At 37.3% G+C, this 20,532-nt stretch overlaps 1 protein-coding gene across 1 annotated transcript in view; it reads left to right on the top strand.

Annotated features, from left to right (window-relative positions):
- The window catches only part of BAZ1A (bromodomain adjacent to zinc finger domain 1A), a 61,535-nt gene that overhangs the window by 24,716 nt on the left and 16,287 nt on the right, over positions 1 to 20,532 (top strand). The window contains exons 5-19 of the mRNA XM_084263582.1: positions 626 to 713; positions 2,399 to 2,533; positions 3,190 to 3,292; positions 5,954 to 6,120; positions 6,870 to 6,965; positions 8,533 to 8,671; positions 9,114 to 9,260; positions 11,613 to 11,708; positions 11,834 to 12,058; positions 12,726 to 12,891; positions 13,142 to 13,255; positions 14,399 to 14,523; positions 16,071 to 16,679; positions 19,308 to 19,471; positions 19,660 to 19,814. Of these exons, the coding sequence (XP_084119708.1) occupies positions 626 to 713; positions 2,399 to 2,533; positions 3,190 to 3,292; positions 5,954 to 6,120; positions 6,870 to 6,965; positions 8,533 to 8,671; positions 9,114 to 9,260; positions 11,613 to 11,708; positions 11,834 to 12,058; positions 12,726 to 12,891; positions 13,142 to 13,255; positions 14,399 to 14,523; positions 16,071 to 16,679; positions 19,308 to 19,471; positions 19,660 to 19,814 (2,529 nt within the window). The remainder of the gene's footprint in view (positions 1 to 625; positions 714 to 2,398; positions 2,534 to 3,189; positions 3,293 to 5,953; positions 6,121 to 6,869; positions 6,966 to 8,532; positions 8,672 to 9,113; positions 9,261 to 11,612; positions 11,709 to 11,833; positions 12,059 to 12,725; positions 12,892 to 13,141; positions 13,256 to 14,398; positions 14,524 to 16,070; positions 16,680 to 19,307; positions 19,472 to 19,659; positions 19,815 to 20,532) is intronic.

Consider the following 20,532-nt stretch of genomic DNA (forward strand, 5'->3'; position numbering starts at 1 on the left):
TGTGTAGTCGTTTTTTTTCCCCTCCCATGAAGTAGTGCGGGTTCCCTGGGATGCCAGCAAACATCTGGAGCACCCACTGTCCTCTAGCAAGGAATGTCACAGCCTGACCAAGCAGGGTGTGAATTCACCCCCTCACTTGTTGGCTTGAGCCTTCTGTGCCTTACTTCCCCGTTTGAGAGATGAATGCTGCCTTGCTGTTGTCCTTGTTTGCTTGTTTGTTTTCACCCTCTTCTAAAACAGCCAGACTTCAGTTTTATTTGGGTATTTTAAAAACTACTGTGATAGAAAGGAACATTCAGAGTATTTAGCAGGGGAGCTGTAGACTGTGAGGTTTGTCTCTGTGTGTGAAAGAGGACGTAGCAGGGTGTTCAAAACAAAAAACACAGATGTAAAAAATAACTGGTTTAAGTTATCACATGGGTTTGGTTTTGTTCATAAGGAAATTTTATTACAGTTGTAAAAAAAAAAAGGCTTCTAGTTACACTAGTGTGTAATTTATAATTAAGAAAATGAGGAAGAAGGTAGATCAAGATCTGTTAGATGTGTTCTTGCACATTTTGTCAGCTGTACTTAAACAATAATTAAAGATGTTAGTTGATAATGTTGCCTTTCTTTCCTGATACAGCCGGAGGAAACATCTCTTTTCTCGCGATAAACTTAAACTTTTTCTGAAACAACACTGTGAACCACATGATGGAGTCATTAAAACTAAGGTAAACAAGAAGGAATAATTTTGGGGGATCTTCTCTGCTAGCTGCTTAGAGCTGCTTTTTTAAACTGCAAGTTTAGCTTTGTAAGTTGCCCTGGTTTTGGCTAGGATAGAGTTTGTGTTGATTTTTTGCTTTATTCATCCATTTATTTTGGAACTTATTCTGTAAAAACAAGTTTTTAACTTTTTTCTTTGAAGCAAACTGGCATGCTCTTTGTACATGAAGCAGAATTCTCTGATTTCTTCTTCAGCAACTTGTTTGGAAAAGCCCCCAAAATAAAAATTGAGAGCTTTTACCTAGACAAATCTTATTTATTAAAACATAATGTATTTTGATTAGTCTAACATGTAATTGTTTTCATTCTTCAAAGTATGGTGGTATTTCTAAATAATAAAATTATTTCCATTTTGATGAAGTAAAGTAACATTATTCTGCTGCAGTCCTTTTAGCTGGACAGTATTCTGTTATAGACTGACTTCAGTCTCCAGCTCTTCAGTAAGAGAGAAGTACTGGAAAATCCAGGTGGCTGGAATGGGCTTTTGATGAGGCCTTAGATGTTGAAGATGTTAAGATGCGTATTTTTGTTGCTTTATGTGGAGAGATATATGGTGTGATACATAGTCCAAATTCAGACTAAAGCTCACATCTTAATCTGTGCAGGAGCACTCTGACAATTTCTGTTTCCTTGTGCTCACGGAATTGAGCAGCTTTTCCCACACTTACCAATGAGACAGTAATTTGCTTTGCTTTGCTTGCTGTGCTGCATGAGATCCTGGACTCTTTCACTGCATATTGCAGCCCTGACCCTGAAATCCTTCTTATCTTCATCCTGTTTTTAGAAAGTAGCATGTTTGTTGATTATCTTGCATTTTTTTTGTATATGCTTAAGAAGAATCCTCATGCAGCTGCGTAACTGCTCGTTCTGCACAGGAAAGCTCTGAGGGATGAGAGCCCCAATGAGTCTTGCCTCTGAAAGTTACGGAAAATAAACCCCAACTAATTTCTGAATAAGTTTTTGTAACTTTAAAGTCTGTCTGCCTTAAAGAAATGGAAATATGAGAAAATAGAACTGAAAGGGATAAACCAACTCCTGCCTTGGCCTTGTTAGCAATCAAGTTGTCCTTGATGTGGTACAGTGTGCTGTGTCTAGTGATCTGTTAGGAGTGCTTTCTGGTGCCTCAGGAAAATTGGTATATGCTGTATATGTGTGTGTTTGTCGTCTTCTCTTTGTTGGGGCTTTGTTTGGAGTCTCCTTGTTCCCTTGCTGATTGCCTTGCATTTTGGCAGTTGTGTGAACATCTCTGATTTGGAGTGAAAGAAGTAATAAATTTTTTTTCCTCCTCCAGAAATTTTTATGTACGATAGAGAATTATGTGGTTCTTCAGTAAATTAATTTTCTGGCTTACTCTGTCAAAAGTCATTCTTGATGCATTTCAGTAACTTACTAGGAAGACTGTTTCCACTAAATGAGACCACATTCTATTTTCAGATCTGTGCTTCTTGCTTTATTATTCACTTGATGGACTAACACTACAGTTACACCATTTCAGTGTTTTATTTCTTATCCTAAGCTAACTAGTTGTGAATCTAGTGACTTTGTCTTTTTTTTTGTGAATTACTGATTCATTTAAATTTAGATTTATGACAAGGTAAGAATTTCACAATGAATTTTCATCTTTCTTATTAAGGCAACTTCAATTGCAAAATACAATCTAGCTGAACAAAACTTCTCCTACTTCTTTCCGGATGACCCACCCACATTTATCTTCAGTCCTGCAAGCAGGAGGCGAGGGAGACCTCCAAAAAAAATGTCTAGTAGTCTTGTAAGTATTAACATTTTTAATTCCAGATGAAGACATAATTGTGTATTCTTTGAAGTTCTCCCATCTTCTCTGAACTTTCAGATCAGTTGGAATGCAAGGTTGGCATGCTTTGATAAGTTGGGATATATTACGTAACTGCTATTGAAATGGATCTCTTCATAGTTAAGATGGCAAAAGGGACCATACTCTGTTATCTTCTCATTTTTATCTTATTTCTGTGATCCCACCAAGAAACTAGCTTTTCAGTGTGGTGTGAAGGCCCATAGAGTACTTGTCCCTTCTGGAAATGTTTAATAAATAATTTGCTAGAAAACTTTAAGTTGTACTCCTAAATACAATTATGTTACTTGTCCTTGGATACAGTTATGTCATTTGTCTGTATTTAGACACAGCAAAGTTCAGTGCTCTTAAACTACTTTATTTAAAAAAGAAAACAACCAAACTGGAAGAAAAGGTTTTGGGACTTTCTTTCCTCTCTCTTCCCCCCAGCTATTAGGCAGGAGCTCTGAGTACTTAGTATGTTTGTGGGAAACTCTTATAGCCTCTTTTATTCTTGTTTTAGAACTGTTGAAAAATTGGGAATACCTGTTGCTGGTCATTTTTGCTGTAGATGTTATGTTCTTTTTCTCTACTCCCCCTCTGAACTGTCTTATCAGGAGGACGAGATTACTGCGAAACCAAATACCCAAGGAAGAAAAAGTAAAGTAGCAAGGGAAAAGACAAAGTTCCAGAAGCAAAAAGAAGATATGCAAGCCATGGGTAAGTTGAGGTTTAGTCCTATGACTAGTAGAACCTGTTTTTGCAGGTCTAAGAGCAGACCATAATTAAAGTATTTTTGGGGTTGTACCTTTTGAAGAGAAAATGTAATATGATTGCACTGCCACAGCACTATTGCAAAATGCTCCTTTTAGTGGTTGGAATAGTTGTTTCCTGAGTTATTAATTTTTATTTTACTAAACTGGGGAAGTGTAGGAAGCTTGTGGCCCAGCTGTGGTGATTGCTATCTCGGATAAATACAGAGCAAAATAAATTTTTGCAGATATTTTGGACTCTGAAGTCACGTGTAGGTTTTACCAGCTGGAGGTATATCAAAACCTGAAGGTTTAACACAAATCAGGCTGCACAGTTAACAGAAATCAATCTGGTTTATGAGTAAAAATCTTAAATACAGAACTGCCTCACAATTTGAAAGAAGTAATCTTTAAGGAAATCTTCACTTTCTGCAAATGTCTGTGCATAGATATTTAAGGTATGTCTAAGTGTTCTGCAAGATCACTTACAGTATGTTTACTTTTTTTTAATTAAAACAGCACAAGTCACGTAGGATTGACTTTTATTTCAGACTCATTTAGTTAGTTTGGCTTAGTTTTGACCTGTTTCTGATCCATTTAAAATTGATTTCAAATGAAGTGAGGGGATGACCTGCATACCTTGGTATAGGTTTAACTAGGTAAACTGGTGTGTCTTCTTGGTGAGACAAAGCTCAGACAAGGAGATGTTTGGATGTAAGCACTGATGTCCTTCCTAAGGAAAGGCTTTCATCTGTGGAAATATTTCAATGAACTTCTGGTTTCTACCTCCCCTTTCCATTATCATAGAATGGTTTAGGATGTCAGGGATGCCTGGAAATTGCCTAGTCCAACACCTGCTTAAAGAATTGCAAAGTTGAGGCTGCTCAGGGCCTTTTCTTCATAGGTGGGTTTAACAGGAACTTGTGTGTCCACATCTTTGCAAAACTAGTATCTATTTTTTACATGATGGGAATAATTACAGATTAACATCACGGCTGCTTCCTTTTTTGTGTGGCATTAACTACAGCTTCTGGAAGGCTAATAAAGACACATTCTGGCTTAATTTTATCTTTGTGTTATCCCATGCACCCTAAAACCCAATGCCTTTGAAACAGATAGCTTCAAACAATGAAAGAGCAGTCAATCTTGAAAATAAGTTGTATAACATGGAGACAAACATATTCATATTTTTTCTGTTTTCTGCCACTTCAGTAGAAAGCTGTCACAGCATGTTGATACTCAGACTTTGCAAATGCTTTTTGTTCTTTGCACTCTTCATCGTTTTGTCCTCAACAAAGAAGTAATAATAATAAAGTAATAATAATAATAAAACCCAACCCTGTGGTGTCACACTTGTTCTGTGTGATCGTTGTTGACCCATGATTATAAACTTACTTGTTTGCTGGGGATTATATTTTTTTGCTTTTTAAAAAGATGCAATTCTTTAATTTGAACCTGGCAACATGTTATACTGGTTGTCTGACAAGTCTGATCCCATCCACATAATAAGCTTCAAAGTAGCCTTTCAGATATAACTGAATATTAATTTAAATATTTGACTGGTAAATAATATAATAATGTTTAGTTGGAATGGCAAATATAAGAGACTTTATGAATGCTACTAAGAGCTGCTATAGTACATTACTAATGATGCAAAAAGGTAGCAAAATACCACCAAGTACCTTGAAAAATAAACCTTCTTGGTATGTAGAAGATTGTAGAAGATCAGCTTCAGTGCTTCTACTGGGTGAGAGCTACTGCTGACAGCAGTGTGTAGTAGCTGTCTCTAAAGTAATTAGCCCATTTTCAGAATTTTATGGGAAAATGTAATCAAAATCTTTGAGTGCCATCCACTTGGCAATGAAGACAGGGTGTCTGTCATTTTCTTCATGTGTGATTCTAGCTTTCTTGTTTGTTCTGTAACAATGGTAAGCCTCTGACCCCCTTTTATTTGTTAGCCTATGTGTGGGGTGTCAGATACTGCCTGTCCACAGACAGTAGAAATTTGTTCTGATGACAGCTTAAGAGAAATCTGGATCTCCTCAGGCAATAACATTTATTACCAATTAAAGTTCAACTTAAACTGTATAACAGAACTAAAACTTGTACAGATGCCACAGAAATCATAAGTAGGTTTCAAGAGTATTGACTTTTCAGTAACTAAGTAATGGTTAAATATTTAAAAATCACTTATTTAAAGGCTTTTACTATCACAAATGTTTCATGGAGATATGCCAGACCTAGTTGTGACACCTTTTTATTAAGCAGTCATTACTAAATAGCTGTAATTGTATGCAGTTGGAATTGGTTCTCATCCTTATATGTCACTTGATAGAAACCAATAAACAAGTAATAAACTTCTGTATAGTCATAAACCCGAAGAAATTTGACTTTATTACATTGGTGACAACCTTGTAAAGCATGTATAATAATTAGGCTTATAATTGAGATTCTCTAAAGATCTTTCAAGTGACTGAATTTCTGGTTGGCATAGAAATAATTCAGTCTTCGTAACAATATAGTTTTCATTTGGTAATATATAAAAAAAATCAGTGTGTTTAGCACAGTTAAAGAAAATGAATGTTTTACAAAAGAAAAAAATAACTTTAGCTTCTCTTTGCCTTCATAGCTTTTGAAAAAGCTAAATTAAAACGAGAGAAAGCAAATGCTATAGAAGCAAAGAAAAAGGAGAAAGAAGATAAGGAAAAAAAGAGGGAAGAATTAAAGAAGATTGTGGAAGAAGAAAGGATGAAGAAGAAAGAAGAGAAAGAGAGACTCAAAATAGAAAAGGAAAAAGTAATGCATTTGCAGTATATCTTTCATATAGAGCCAGTACAATGGCTTTCAAGTTTACTCATTTCTTAGTTGCTATCTGATTCAAGTTAGTTTCCATTAACTGTTTTAGATTATAGAAATGCACTTTAGAAGAACAGGCAGTTAAATGATTATGGGCTTGGCTTTCAGGATAACATGGTCTATATTATAATTTAAGTTCACTTTGAATTTACTCCTGAAGTAGTGTGGTGGTTTGGTGGGTTTTCGTACAAATAATGCATGATGGTATTGATTTGATGGTTGTCTTCTATTTAAGTTTTATAAAGACACAGTACTGCATCAGTACATTAAATAGTTGTGGGTTTCCTTGTGGTTTTTCTTTGGATGGAAATTGCTAAATAACTTTTTGTCACTTTGAATATGAAGAAACTACTTATTCCACTGCATGTTACCACAGCCTATCTATTTTGATGGTCTATCTTTTGTGTGTCAACTCTCATAAATACTCTTCTCTTTAGATGTGTTTTTCCTCAGCTACTTCCACTTAAAAGCCAAACAAACCCCCGAGGAAACCCCCTGCTTAATCTGACAAAGTATCACCACTGTGTAGAAGTCAATATTTTGCCAATATATTCTTGTATAAAAATATATTTTTAATTAAATATGGTTTAGTTTTATTTTTCAGTGTGACTGAAATTGTAAGTGGTTCAGTTCTAGAAACTGTCACAGTCTGACCACGTTTTATGTACAATTGTGACACTGTCTTTCAGGAAAGAGAGAAGCTGCGTGAAGAAAAAAGAAAATATGTGGAATACCTGAAACAGTGGAGTAAACCTAGAGAAGATATGGAGTGTGATGATCTTAAGGTACGATGGAATTTGGAGTAGCTTGAGCTTGTACTTTTCAGGGTCCCCAAGCTAGATTCCTTAATGCAGAGGTAGATCTAGATCTGATCTGAATGCAAGGGCTTGTGACTTAGTCATGCAATATTTCCCTGTGGCATTCTTTTGCTTTAAATTCTAGCAGTATTCATGCTTAATGAGCATCTTCCAGGGAACTTACAGAAAGTAACAAGGATTTACCTCCCAACTTAATGTTTTAAACAATAATATAATGTGGCTGTACATGATGGAAGATTGTCTAGTATTATACACTTCTATATATTCTGTTAGGATTAATTTTGGCAGGAGATAGCAAAAGGAGGCAAAATCCTCAGAAACAGGAGGACGAGAGTGTGAGATATACAGGCAACACAAGGAGGACAAGTAGATACAGTGTGTTAAATTAACTGAAGTGGTAGCACTGGTTGGGAGGAATATGAGAATTGAATGTATTTGTGAGGAGAGCTGTATAACCCCTTAATGATAAGAGTGAAAAGCAAGCTGTGTGTAGAAAAGAAGAAACTGAAGAAAGGGAAGAAAATTGTCAAAACTATTTAAAACAGTGCTGCTGGTTTCAATTGGAAAACGAAATGTGAGGGCTGGGAAAGTACTATCATTACAGTGGAAATTGACCAGAATATGAATAAAGCGGAGTTTAGATGAGGAAGCAAGAAGAATGATCTACCCACAGCTTTTTAAAAAATTCCCTTCTGAGATGTATGAAATACCTTACTATGTAGCTTTCAAAGCATATAGGATTCAGCATTCTTCTTAGAAATATTTGTGACCTACCACTTTTCTGGAGAGGAGCCCTCTTTCTGGAAATTGTTTGACTCTGCTGAGAAACATTAAGTGAAGACAAGCCTTGAAGAGTTATATCAATATATTAATTTGAAAGTCAAAGTCAGTGTTAGACACTGTCATGGGTGATTTGGAGGTGGTGTCTCTCCACCAAGTGGGCTTGTTTTATGATTTCACCAGCTCCCTTTAAAATGTCATCAGCTACCATAACTGCTGTAGGAACACAAAACAAATACCAGACTGCTCAGTCATTAGGCATGATCTTCCACAGCCTAGTATTAGATGGGTGTGTTTTTATGTGAATGTTTTGGGGTTTTGTTTGCTTGTCTTTGTAATGATGAGTAAACATTTAAGAATATATTTGGTTTTGCTTGTCTGAACAGTTCCAACAATATTAAATTCAACACTCTTGTGAAATAATGCAGGTTAAAAGAAAAAATCTTGACAGCCAGTGTTGTTAACTTGTATTTGGTTTGGGTTCCTTCAAACAAAGATACAAAATCATTCAGCTTAATGAACATGAATAAACTTTTATCTCAGAGGATTTTCTGTTCAAGTTGCATGCTCTTTGGTTTTTGAAGTTAGTGCTACTGCAGATGTTGCTGTGATAATTGTCTTGCGCAGCTATTTTTAGTCAAATGTAGAGAAACCAAACAGATCTGTTATTAAAATCATACACTGATTGGTTTTAATCACTTGTGCAAGCTGCAGAAACCAAATACAATATTAAGTTGTCCCATTTGGATTGCAGGAACTTCCCGTTCCAATGCCAGTGAAGACGAGACTTCCTCCTGAGATCTTTGGTGATGCTCTGATGGTTTTGGAGTTTTTATATGCTTTTGGGGAACTTTTTGATCTTCAAGATGAATTTCCTGAAGGAGTGACTTTAGGCAAGTTGTCGTTTATGTGGCAAGGTGCCCTGATTTTGTGGTGTCCCTTCTACTGAGCATAATACCAGTGCACACAAATTACCAATGCTAGAAAATTTTCTGTGCAGCTTTTGTATGTCAGTGCTTACATGTGCAAATCAGTCCAATTTTCTCTTCATAGTCAACTTCTGTAGTGTTGATAAAATAAAAATTAATGATGATGTGGAAGCTGTTAATCTAATTATTATCGTGTTGTACTTTACTCTTGCTGTTCTGTGTTAAGAAAATAACATTGTTTGGGCAGCACTCTTGGGCAGCATCACTTTAGGAATATTTGCAGTAAATTATGGAAAGTAATTTGATTACCATACCTGAAGGGGAAAAAAAAATGTTTTAATTCTTCAGTACATAATCATTTTCCAACCTTGCGGCAAAAGTGACGCTTCTTAAACTTTATTCACAGAAGTTTTAGAGGAAGCTCTTGTAGGAAATGACACTGAAGGCCCACTATGTGAATTGCTGTTTTTCTTCCTGACTGCCATCTTTCAGGCAATGGCCGAAGAGGAAGAGGAAGTGGCCAAAGATCAAATAGCTGATGCTGAGACCAAAGGTCAGATCCTTAATTTTACTGCTGAAAAACTGAAATTTCACTGGAATTAAGTTTTAAACTGCATGATTTATGGCATTCCTGTATTTAACCTTTTATTATGCATGGATATTGTATGCAAATGGACTTGTTTTTTCTCTTTTATCTGAAATTGAAGCTTTAAACTGGGCATGTGATGGTGGGGACGGGGGGGAAATAGAGAAAAAACAAGCTCATTGTTCCTACGATTGTATCCAGCCAAGCAACTTTTAACAGCACTGCGTATGCTTTGGAGGTAAGGAAAAGCTTGTCTTCACCTTCCTCCTCTTCCTTAGGCACTGTTACAAGTTTCTCCTGAGGGTCAGGAAACAAAGCATTTTCCTAAATCTTGTCAAAGATCTTTATCTCTAGCAATTAAATTATATATATTTAATTTAAAAAGAAACCAAAACAAACCCAAACAGCTTGATCTAACTAGATTAAAAGCTAAAGCTCCCTGGCACAATGATAATGGAGAATTCAATATTCATTGTACTTCAAGACTCAGAAGTATACATCCACAACTTCTAGATACTAACATGTCTGTCTAAAGCATCTCACAGTCACTCTGCCCATGTTTTCAGAGGCATGTGGTGTATGCTAAACACCTATCAGGAGGAGTGCAGGCTTTGTTAGAGATTTATGTCGTCCTGTGTTTATGGAGGGCCAAATTTGGTGACTAGTTGAAGAAGCTTTGATCCTTCCCTCTAATCTTTATTTCATTAGAGGTATATAGGAATGTAAGAGCAGTCCTTGCTTGATGTCAAGTGAATCCTGTGGTTCCCTAGTAAGGCAGATGTGAGGGTTCCTTCAATTCCTCCCTTGAAGACTTATCTATATTCTTATGCTTAAGATTTAGGCCCAGTCTAGAAAATGGCCTTAAATAAAACATAGGCAATACCTTCAGCAATAGAGGCTGCTCTTGGTAATTGAATAAAGTCACAGATTTGCTAGTGTTAACAAATCTGGCCTGTGTTTTAATTACTGTTGAATTTAACAATTAAACTGTATCTTTTAATTACTGAGAGCATTGCTTGGGCAATAAAAACAAGGATTCAGTTATCAGGTAGTCATAGAATAATTGATTAGATTTTCTTTTTTTAATTATTCATAGGACCGATCAGAAAAAGAATATAACTTTTATATCTTAATTTGATTATATGGGGCTGGCAACTGCAAAAATCTGACACTCTGTTTCTAGTTGAGCAGAGCTGTGATCTGGGTACCTAATCGGTTCTCTTTCATTTGCATTTGAACTTTCATTTCTTGTCACTCATTTAGACATCATCTTTCCTGTAAAAGAAATGCATTTTCCTGGCTTTGTGATCATGACTAGCCAAATTAGTACTGGTCAGCATGTTTGCTCACTTAAATTGTGTATAGGCAGTGTTTCTGCAACAGAAAACGCCATGGGTGTGGAGTTTTGGTGTGGACAGTACTTTCTCAAACCCTGTTACACAGATACAGTGAGAGGGAAGGTGCAGAGGTTAATTTACAGTGTCTGAGTGACAGTTTTAAAGCAACCTCAGTCATCATACAGGGCTCAGTTGTGGATTTGCTTTTTATGTAATCTTAGTTTTGGATTTGTGGCTTTCTGTTGACTTGGTGACTTTGTAACTGCTTAATAATTTGGACTTGAATAAAGTGAAAAAATTCTGCCAACCCTCTGGAGAAATGTCTGTAAGAGCTAAGGAAGCTTGTCAAGGAAATGGGAATCTTGCTGTTTTCCCCCATTTCACTGTCCTGCTGTCCTGGCCAGTTTGCTGAAGTGTGATGCTCCTCAGGTGCAGATGCTTGTTTTGATGAAATATTGGGGGTTTTTGTAATGCCTTAGTAATTGTGTTTGTGCAGAGCAGCTGCAGATTAAAAGTATGTAGTGTATGGTGATAACCAGAATCAAAATGTCTGATTGGTTTGGATGGTCTGTTTTAAGAACAAAATGATGACAGGAAGTAACAGCTTGTTGGAGGGAACAGAATACAGGTGTTCTTGTGTTGTTGTTTATTTTTGTTTTCATGTGTTTATGGATTTGGGCTTTTTTCTGCCTTTTATGTTGCCATTGTGCATGCTTTGTGCATTGTGGTTGCTTTTAACAGCTTATATGTAAGGAGAAGGGCATATAGCATGTGGTGCATGTCCTTAGCTTGTAGTTGGATCTTTAGTTGCATTTAAAGATAATGTAAACGTTAATTTGGATGTTGGAGTTGTGAATACATTGATGCTTTTGTAAATATTGGCCCTGGTTTTGCTTTGCACCTTTAAAAAATGGCTTGCTTTCCTCCCCTCCACAGTACACGTTTTAATTTGCACTAGAATAAAGTGTTTATTTCCTTAAAGATTTAACAGAGGCTTTGGATGAAGATGCAGACCCCACAAAATCTGCACTGTCTGCAGTTGCAACTTTGGCAGCTGCATGGCCCCAGTTACATCAGGGTATGTGTGGGTTTCACTTCTTGTTTTGTTACTTATTTTCATGTGTATTTTAAAGCACACTTTTTTAATATTTGTATACGTTTAAATGTCTGTATAAAATAACTGTTTATTCTTCTTAACTGTAGGCTGCAATTTGAAAAATTTGGATCTTGATAGCTGCACTCTGTCTGAGATTCTCAGACTTCACATTCTGGCATCAGGTGCTGATGTAACATCAGCCAATGCAAAATACCGCTACCAGAAACGAGGAGGGTTTGATGCTACTGATGATGCTTGCATGGAGCTGAGATTGAGTAATCCTGGTCTTTTGAAGAAACTTTCAAGTACCTCAGTGTATGATTTGTTGCCAGGTAATAAAAGACAATAAGTGTTAGAGATTATTAGATTGCTTACCAAGTGATTTGTGTTGTAACTGCCTCAGATCAATAATGATTAAATTTTACTGTACTGTAGAATAACTGAGGTGGGGAAGGACCTCTGGAGGTCACCTGGACAAACACCCGCCCCCTGTGCTCTGGCACCTGAAAGCAGGTTCCACCAGATGAGAGACTGCAGAACTAGGCAGTCTCACTACCTCTACATAGCTTTTTTTAAATCCCCTTAAAAAAAAAAAATATTAAAAATTAGTTTTACTTGCAGAAGTGGGGCTCTCCAGGACAAGCGTTTAATTCGGCCCCTGCTTTTTATTGCTGTTCTGGTTTGGGTCTTTTGTTACTTGGGAATGGAAGAAAAAAAAATCACTGTATACTGTTCCTTTATCTTAACTTTTAAAATAATACTGCATTTTAGTTTTTCTTTCAGGTCTAAAAGCTATTCAATTAAAAACAAAGGCTTGCATCTCCGAGCAAAGCAGGTATTTCGAGAAAGGCCTCTTTGCAAGTGCAGCTGATGCACTACAGATCTTTGACTGTTCACTTTTTCTTGAGTGAAAACTAGTCTTCAGTCTGGAGAGTGTAAGAGTGAGGCTTATTCATCAGTTACATAACGAAATACTAACATCAGTCTGCATTTTATTAGGAGAAAAGATGAAGATCCTTCACGCCCTCTGTGGGAAGCTCCTGACTCTCGTCTCCACTCGAGATTTCATTGAGGACTCCGTTGACGTGTTAAGGCAGGCAAAACAGGAGTTCAGGGAACTAAAGGCAGAACAGCATCGCAAGGAGCGAGAGGCAGCAGCAGCAAGGTAAAGCTAGAATATGGAAAGCTAAATTTTGTTGCCACAAACTAGCTTAATTCCTCAATTGTAAAAGGCATATGAGAAACAGTAGTAGTGTGTTGTGGCTTACGCTGGTTTCTTGAGATCCTAGACAGGAGTGAAACTTTATTGTGCTTTCCCATGTTACTAGTATTTTTAGATGATCCTGGAGTATAACAGAAAGAATGTGGCCAGGTCATACAATGGATTATTTTTTCTATATTCTTCCCACTATTAGGATACGCAAGAGGAAAGAAGACAGGTTAAAAGAACAAGAGTTAAAAATGAAAGAGAAACAAGAGAAGCTGAAGGAAGAGGAGCAAAGAAATCCTGCTGTAGAAGTATCTGTTGGGTATGATACATGGTATTACTGTGATACATATGGTGTAGCACTTCTCACCATTTTAGATGGCCAGATCTTACCTGTGTAGTTTTCAGTGACTTGGTCATATATAAAGTTACATTTTTAATTTTACCATGTAGCCCTTAATGTTGATTTTATTTTTGTTCCTTTATGAACATTATTTTTTTCAGATCTCTTATTATGCTCATAGTTTTATTGAAAGCTTGCCAGTTTTACCTACTGACAAGAGTAACCTGCATAATCTAATTATTTTTTAACGTTACTTTGTCTTTCATTGATTTCATATCTATGAATATCTTCATTGTAGTTAATTTTCTAACTTGAGGAATTGGTCTGATCTGACTTAAATAATACTGTCCTCAGAAAACAGTTTATGAACAAATTTAAATAGCACTTCTTTAAAAAAAAATGCTGTGCTATCCCAAGTGATTTCCATAAGACCAAGGCTTTTTGTTCTATTAATAAAACTGTATGGTTTCAGGTGGTAAGATTCATGCACATGCAGCTGTATAGGAGTCCAGAAAAATAAAAGCAGTGTATATACAACACTATATCTTTACCTGCTTGAGGAAGGGAGTTAGTTAAATAAGTCTGCTTGGAAAAGGTGAGCATGGGCCCAAGACAGATTTATCATATGTTTTTTTTTAAGCTGTAATTTGGAAAAAAAAAGTTACCCTGTAATGATAGCATGTAGGAGGGGAAAAATGTGTAATAAACATTTTATAAAACAGTATACACTTTGATGAGGAAACACTTTTTTAGTCATGAAAAAAAATCATTCAGGCCAGCAGAACTACACTAAGATGTCTCCAAAAAGCATCTGATTATAATAATGCTTTTCAAATGACAGCCTGAATTCCCAAGGGTAGGTGTTAAGTCTTTAATACGGAAGTTCCCGTTCACAGTTCAGTGGATTTCTTCTGAGTTTTAGTATGTTCTGTCGCTTAAACTTTACTGTTGAAAAGTATTGCAGGTCTTTGGCTAGCTTAAGTACTTCTGAAAAGAAAATACTCTTTGTGTTGAAGATGCCATATGCTGTCACTGGGTTTGTTGGGATTTTTCATCCCATTTGGCTTTTGACCTGTGGTTGGTTGGTTGGTTAGTCACCTTTTGCTTGTTGTGTTGCGTCAGGGAGGAGGAACGGGAAGACCTTGATACTAGTACAGAGAGTAAAGAAGCTGAACGTAAAGAGCAAGACATGGACATAGTGACAGAGGATGAAGAAGAGCTGGGACCAAACAAAAAACGAGGCAGAGGTAATGGTGTATTTTCATTTATGAGATGTAGACACACACACACACACACACACACCCCCCTACCTCTGGGAAGTGCTCTGGTTTTACCGTATATCTTCATAAGCTATCAATCGTCCCTGTAAATTCTTAATGGAAAATAAGAAGGTTAAAAAAAAAAACCCAACCAAAACACCCAAGTATGATCATAATGAGCTATGAAGTGCCTTGAGCTGGCCTGATGTAGTTCTACTGGTCATCTGTACATTCTTTCTCTCTTCTGTGTCTTCTTGTCTTCAATACTTGCTGTTTGGATTCCTCTGTTGTCTAAAACACCCCTGGCTGCTGCCTGACAAGCTATTTTACAATTAGGAGTAGTGCACTGACAATGGGTGAGTTGTAGGAGTCTCATTTAACAGGGCATGGGCGTGGTTTTGACTCTGCTGGGAAGCTGCAAAAACAACAGGTATTATTAAAAGATGATGTTGTATCAAGTGGTTTTGTTTAGTTTGCCTTCAGTAATGGAGCAGCCTGCTGTCTGGACAATAATGCAACCAGATGTATCCCCAGATTTAAATTCCTCAGCAGTGTGCCAGTAGGAGCTGTGGTGCAGTAAATGGCACGGTTTGGTACTTGTAACTAAACATAGACACAACCACAGGAGGATGAATTGCTGATGGGTCTGGGCTTCCAGCTCATCTCTGTCTCTCTCCCATGAAAGCTTTGAGGTCACGTTTCTAGCAGTACCTGGGAGAGAAATTGCGAGTTGTTCAGTAATAACAGTTTGCGTGTTTGCTACAGCTTCATGATGGTGAAAATATGAGGTCTTAAACAGAATTTCAAGTTCCTTGAGTGCCTGTGTTTGAGACTGGAGGGCAAACCAGTGTTACTTCATTCATACAATTGGAGAAACAGAAGGTCACACTGAAAGTTGGTAGAAATTGAGTGCTGACAGCGTCTTTCACTGTTCTAGAGGACTATCAGGACCTATTCTTTGATAAACTAGGATGTTTGGTAAACAACTATTTTCAGCTGGTCCAAGTTGAGGGGAAAAATAGTAGCATATTTCTTTTTCTTTGTTTTTTTTTTTTTATTAAAGAAAAGTATAAATGAACGTAACTGAGTTTGCAAGAAAAGCTTTGTAGGGATTCTGGTTTTGTTTAAGGTCTCTGGGGAGATTAAGTAACTCATTTTGAGTGTGATAAATGATAAATTAAGTCTAAAACATAGCTTCTATTCAGTAATGAAATGGCTAGAGCTTTATAGCATACTTTTCTTAAAATGTGGGAGTTTTATGGTGTTAAATATGACCATGTCAGTAAGTGACACTGTGTCTAGGTTCTGAAAAGTGAGAGTACCCTCAAGATGGCTTCCTCTTTATCAAGGGAAGGTGGTTAATCCCTTGAATTTTTAATAAAACTGGTGGTGTTTGAGTGAGATGATAGTCCTTGACAGGGTAAGTTTAAATAATCAGAAAGGGACAGAACCAAAACCCACCCTTTACTTGAGATTTTGGTTGAAGGACGAATTTCCAAGTGTGCGGTGATCATTGTTCTTCCTTTAACTTTTAGGAAGGAGAGGGCAAAATGGATACAAAGAATTTACGAGGCAAGAAGAGACCGCTTGTGAGAAGAGTGAACCTCTTACTGCTGAAGATGAAGAAGCTTTAAAACAGGAGCAACAAAAGAAAGAGAAGGAACTGTTAGAAAAGATTCAGAACGCAACAGCCTGCACAAATATCACCCCTTTAGGTCGTGACCGTCTGTACCGGCGCTACTGGATTTTCCCCTCCGTTCCTGGGTTGTTTATAGAAGAGGACTATTCGGGTCTCACCGAAGACATGCTGTTGCCTCGAACCTCTTCCTTTCAGAATAGCCTACAGTCTTGCACAAATGAACCTCAGGTATTCAGTAAAACTGGAGAGTCTTTGAAATCCTCTGAATCTACCTCCAATATTGACCAAGATTCACACACCAGTGTTGTCGTAGAAGTGCCAAGGCCAGTATATAAACCAAACCGTTGGTGCTTTTACAATTCTCGGGAACAACTGGACCAACTCCTAGAGGCTCTCAATTCCCGAGGACATAGGGAGAGTGCCTTAAAAGAAACTCTTTTACAAGAGAAGAACAGAATATATGAACAACTAAGCAGTTTTTCTGTGGAAAAATTCCATATTCCAGGTAAGTGGAAGGTCCCTGATCTTAATTTGCTTCTGCAGTTGTAATTTCTATATAATATTCTGGAAACCTCTGATTTTCATTGTAATGTAACTCCTAAGAAATAACAATTATTCTTAACCAGTTCTTCATTCTATGGGAAGCAAGTTTGGTTTCTAGCCTTTTTTGTTTAACCTCCTTCCTGATGAATCTTTCTGGTGGTTTCTGCTAAAAAAAAAAAAAAGAAAAATATTTTTTCTGCTATCTCACATCTTAATAAAATGGGATAATGGGATTGGCATTGAATCATCTTTTGAAAGTTTTTTGAGCTTTGGGCGAAGATTAACTGGGCAATAAAGATTAATATCTTTAAGTATAGGACCTCTGATGTCCTCGTTTCCAGTATGATGAAAGGAGACAGGAGTCATTCAAAAAGCCTTTACTGGCCTGTTGTGAACAGGGGAATGATAGCATGTTGCAGGGACGTAGGAGGAAGTAACATAGCATAGCAGTGTTGGCTGTTACATGGGTTAACATCAGTGCAGTGGATTCTGTGATTGTACTTGTCTCTTTTTGTTTTTCCCTTTTTTTCCCCCCTCCTTTCAGCAGAGGTTCATTATGGGATGGGAAACACATCTTCAGAGCAGTATTGTTTTTCTGGATTTCAAAAGTAGGACTGTAACTAAAACCATCCTAGACCTAGAATTTTAGAGTGCTTTCCTTTTTCTCCTAGCCAGGTAGTTTGCCATTGATTGGCACTTGCCACTCACTGATAAAATTCTGCATACACAAGCCTGCAACTGGTTTGTTTGTGGCATGTTGGTAGGTAGAGGATGTTACCAAAAAGAGACTTCCTAGAGTAACGTTTAATAAAGTGCATTTTGTTTTAACTGTGGTAAATTAGTGTGAGGATTTGGAGTTACCTGTACTGGGACAAGGGAGAATTATTCATAGCAGAGCTGAGTCTGACTTCACTGGACTGTGTATGCCAGAACATGCCTCGAATGTGTCAGATCCTGCTAAATCCATAACTGGTCTGTCACTTCTTTTGGTGGAAACTAGCACAGCACAGAGTTTCTACGTAGGAATTAAGCTTTATTTGGAGGCCTTATGACTATGCTTGTAGGTTTTGGTGGGAAAATTTCCAACATTTTCCAGTACGTTTGTGTGTATTTCCTTATTTTCCTAACTGCTGCTCTTTTATCTGTATATTGGGTGTTGCTTTCTGCCCCTAAGTCATAGATTTTTTTTTTTTCTTCTGTGTTAGAGTTGTAGAATGATACTCATTTAAATAAAACAGAAAGCATCTTTGACCTTCATCAGAGATCAAGAAAATTCAGATGCAATGGTTCAATATCAGTTCTGTCTCCTCTGCATGATAAGTGGCCATCTGTACTTTGGAGGGAGCTTTACTGCAGTGGACTCCAGCTGTTGGTCTATTGCCTTTAATCAAATGATGTTCAGGACAAGCAAGAACTTCTCTGTGATTCTCTTGCTCTGTAGATTGCCCTTCTCCCTTTTCCAATTGCCACTTGAGAGCATGGAGTATATACTGTTACTTGGCTTTATTCCAGTGTCCATTCAGTATCAAACAGTTGCTGCTGTTTTGGTTCTGCTCAAGAAAAAATACTTTGTTTTTTTTTCTTGTCCTTTTTGGTTTAAAGGAAAGTTTCCCAGATCCAGACATCAGTGTGTACAAGTATACATTTTGAGAATATTTGCATACTTTCAGGTGCAGGGAATTGTTTCCACAATTGAGAGCATCTTAGACATTCAACCTGTACTCCCTTAGTGACAGCTTTATGATAATTTTTGATTAAATGCCTCTGAATTCTTATGTTTACCACCTTATCACTGCACTCCATTTAAGGTAATCCTGTGAACAGAAATGTTTGCTGCCTATGCAGATTTGCAAGTGCTAATTTAGGATCTGGGTATAGTTTTAGCTCTTACTTGTGGCTTTTGAGTGTTTACATGAATTTTCAGTCCTCTTTATGAAGAGGGCTTTGTTTGACAGCCCATCATCAGCTTTTTCCTCCCTCCCTCCACTACCCCTTAACAGACACAGACTAGTCTGTGCCTTCATTGTCTTAGCCTTTTATCTGTTCACTTGAATGGTAGGGGTTTTTAAGTGGATTATATCTTGTTCTCTTAGTTTTTGTGATTGTCAGTTACACGTGCTTGTTTTAAATGTTGGAGCAATTAAAGTCCATGCGGGAAAGAACTAAATAATTCTCCTGGAAAGTAAGGATCATCATATATGAAAAACATTAGAAATGTGATTTTTATTCTTTTTCTGGGTGGTTTGTGGGGGTTTTATGGGTTTTTTTTTCCTCTTTGCATTGATAGTAGAGTTGTTCCTGGATATCTACTACTCAGCAAAGACTTTCAAGACAGAAGAATGACTTCTAAGTTGACCAAAAAAAGTCTAATCCTGTGCCAATCCATAGGTCTTCCCTTAAAAGTACACTCTGGCTGGATCACATGCTTTAGGTAGCATGGAGGTGTTGGTATTGACAGCCATCCCTACAGGAAAGGAGTTCTGAACATACATGTTCAGTTTGTTAGGCCTGTATTACACTTGTTCCCTGCACCAGCAGCTACTTTAAGGAGCAAAGTCCACTAATGCAAATTTACTTGGTGTTCTTACAGACAAACCTCAAAGTGACTTCAGACCTCCTTCTGGACGGGGCAGGATGCAGAATGCCCATGATGGATCTCACCTATCTGCAGAGAAGCAGCTTGAACTGAGACTTAGAGACTTTCTTTTGGACATTGAAGACAGGATCTACCAGGGAACATTGGGGGCTATTAAGGTACCTGTGAACTGTAGAATACCTAGGAGCACAGTGGTGGTGCCGTTGAGTCTGTAACTTCAATGAGAATTCTTGCTGCCATGGGTTTTACTGAAAGCATAATTAAATTAAGTGTAGGCAGTAATTGGTGCTAAAACTTTATGGCCTTTGATTCTTTAGAAACTTCCAAGTTTGTATGTTTGCTTTAGGTTGCAGACAGACAGTCTTGGAGAGCAGCCTTAGAACATGGGCGGTATGAATTGCTGAATGATGAAAACAAAGAAAATGGTCTAATTAAAACTGTGAATGAAGAACCTGAAGAAATGGAAACTGATGATCAAGATAAGTTTATTGTGAAAGACAGGTAAGAGCTACAGTTTAAATAATGGCTTTTCCCTGTGAGTTTTATGGCAGTGCTGTGTTTTTATTGTTTTTACCCTCCAGTTCTTTGGAATGGTTTAAGATCTGGGTTGTAAAATGTCAGATTTCTATGTTGGTATATGTTTTTCTAAATGACACTTTTCTATTACCATAAAAGACACAGACACCAATTTTTATATCTTCTACTACTCAGACACTACACTGCTTAAAGTGAGCATTAATTATCAAATAAGGAGTATACTACTTGATTTTAAAATAATTTAAAATGCAGAGAAAACTTGATCTGCCAATTTCCATTTTGCTTTCCAGAAGAAAAAAACCAACCCCACAAATGAAGCAAAACAAACAAACAAAACCCCACCCAACCCCCAAACAACCCAGCCTAACACTGTGGAAAGAGCAGGGGCTTTTAAAAGGGAAAACAGTAACAGTAACAAACTGCTGCTTGAACTGTCCTGTCTTCTTCTTCCTGAGTCACACACTAAGAGCCATCAGGGCAGCAGGCCATGATCTGGATTAACCTTGAGCTCTGCAGCAAGACAGATGCTTCTATAGAGCAAGCTGCAATGTAGTAAGAGACAGGAAACTTCAAATCCTATAGTGTTGCAACTGCAAAGGTGTGTTGGTTTGAGACAAGCCTGAGACTAGTCTATATTGGGGTTTGTTGTAAATCAAACTATGTAGAAACTGTAGAAGTTGTG

Source organism: Gallinula chloropus (genome assembly GCF_964237585.1).
Source record: "Gallinula chloropus genome assembly, chromosome: 4".
Taxonomy (NCBI): domain Eukaryota; kingdom Metazoa; phylum Chordata; class Aves; order Gruiformes; family Rallidae; genus Gallinula; species Gallinula chloropus.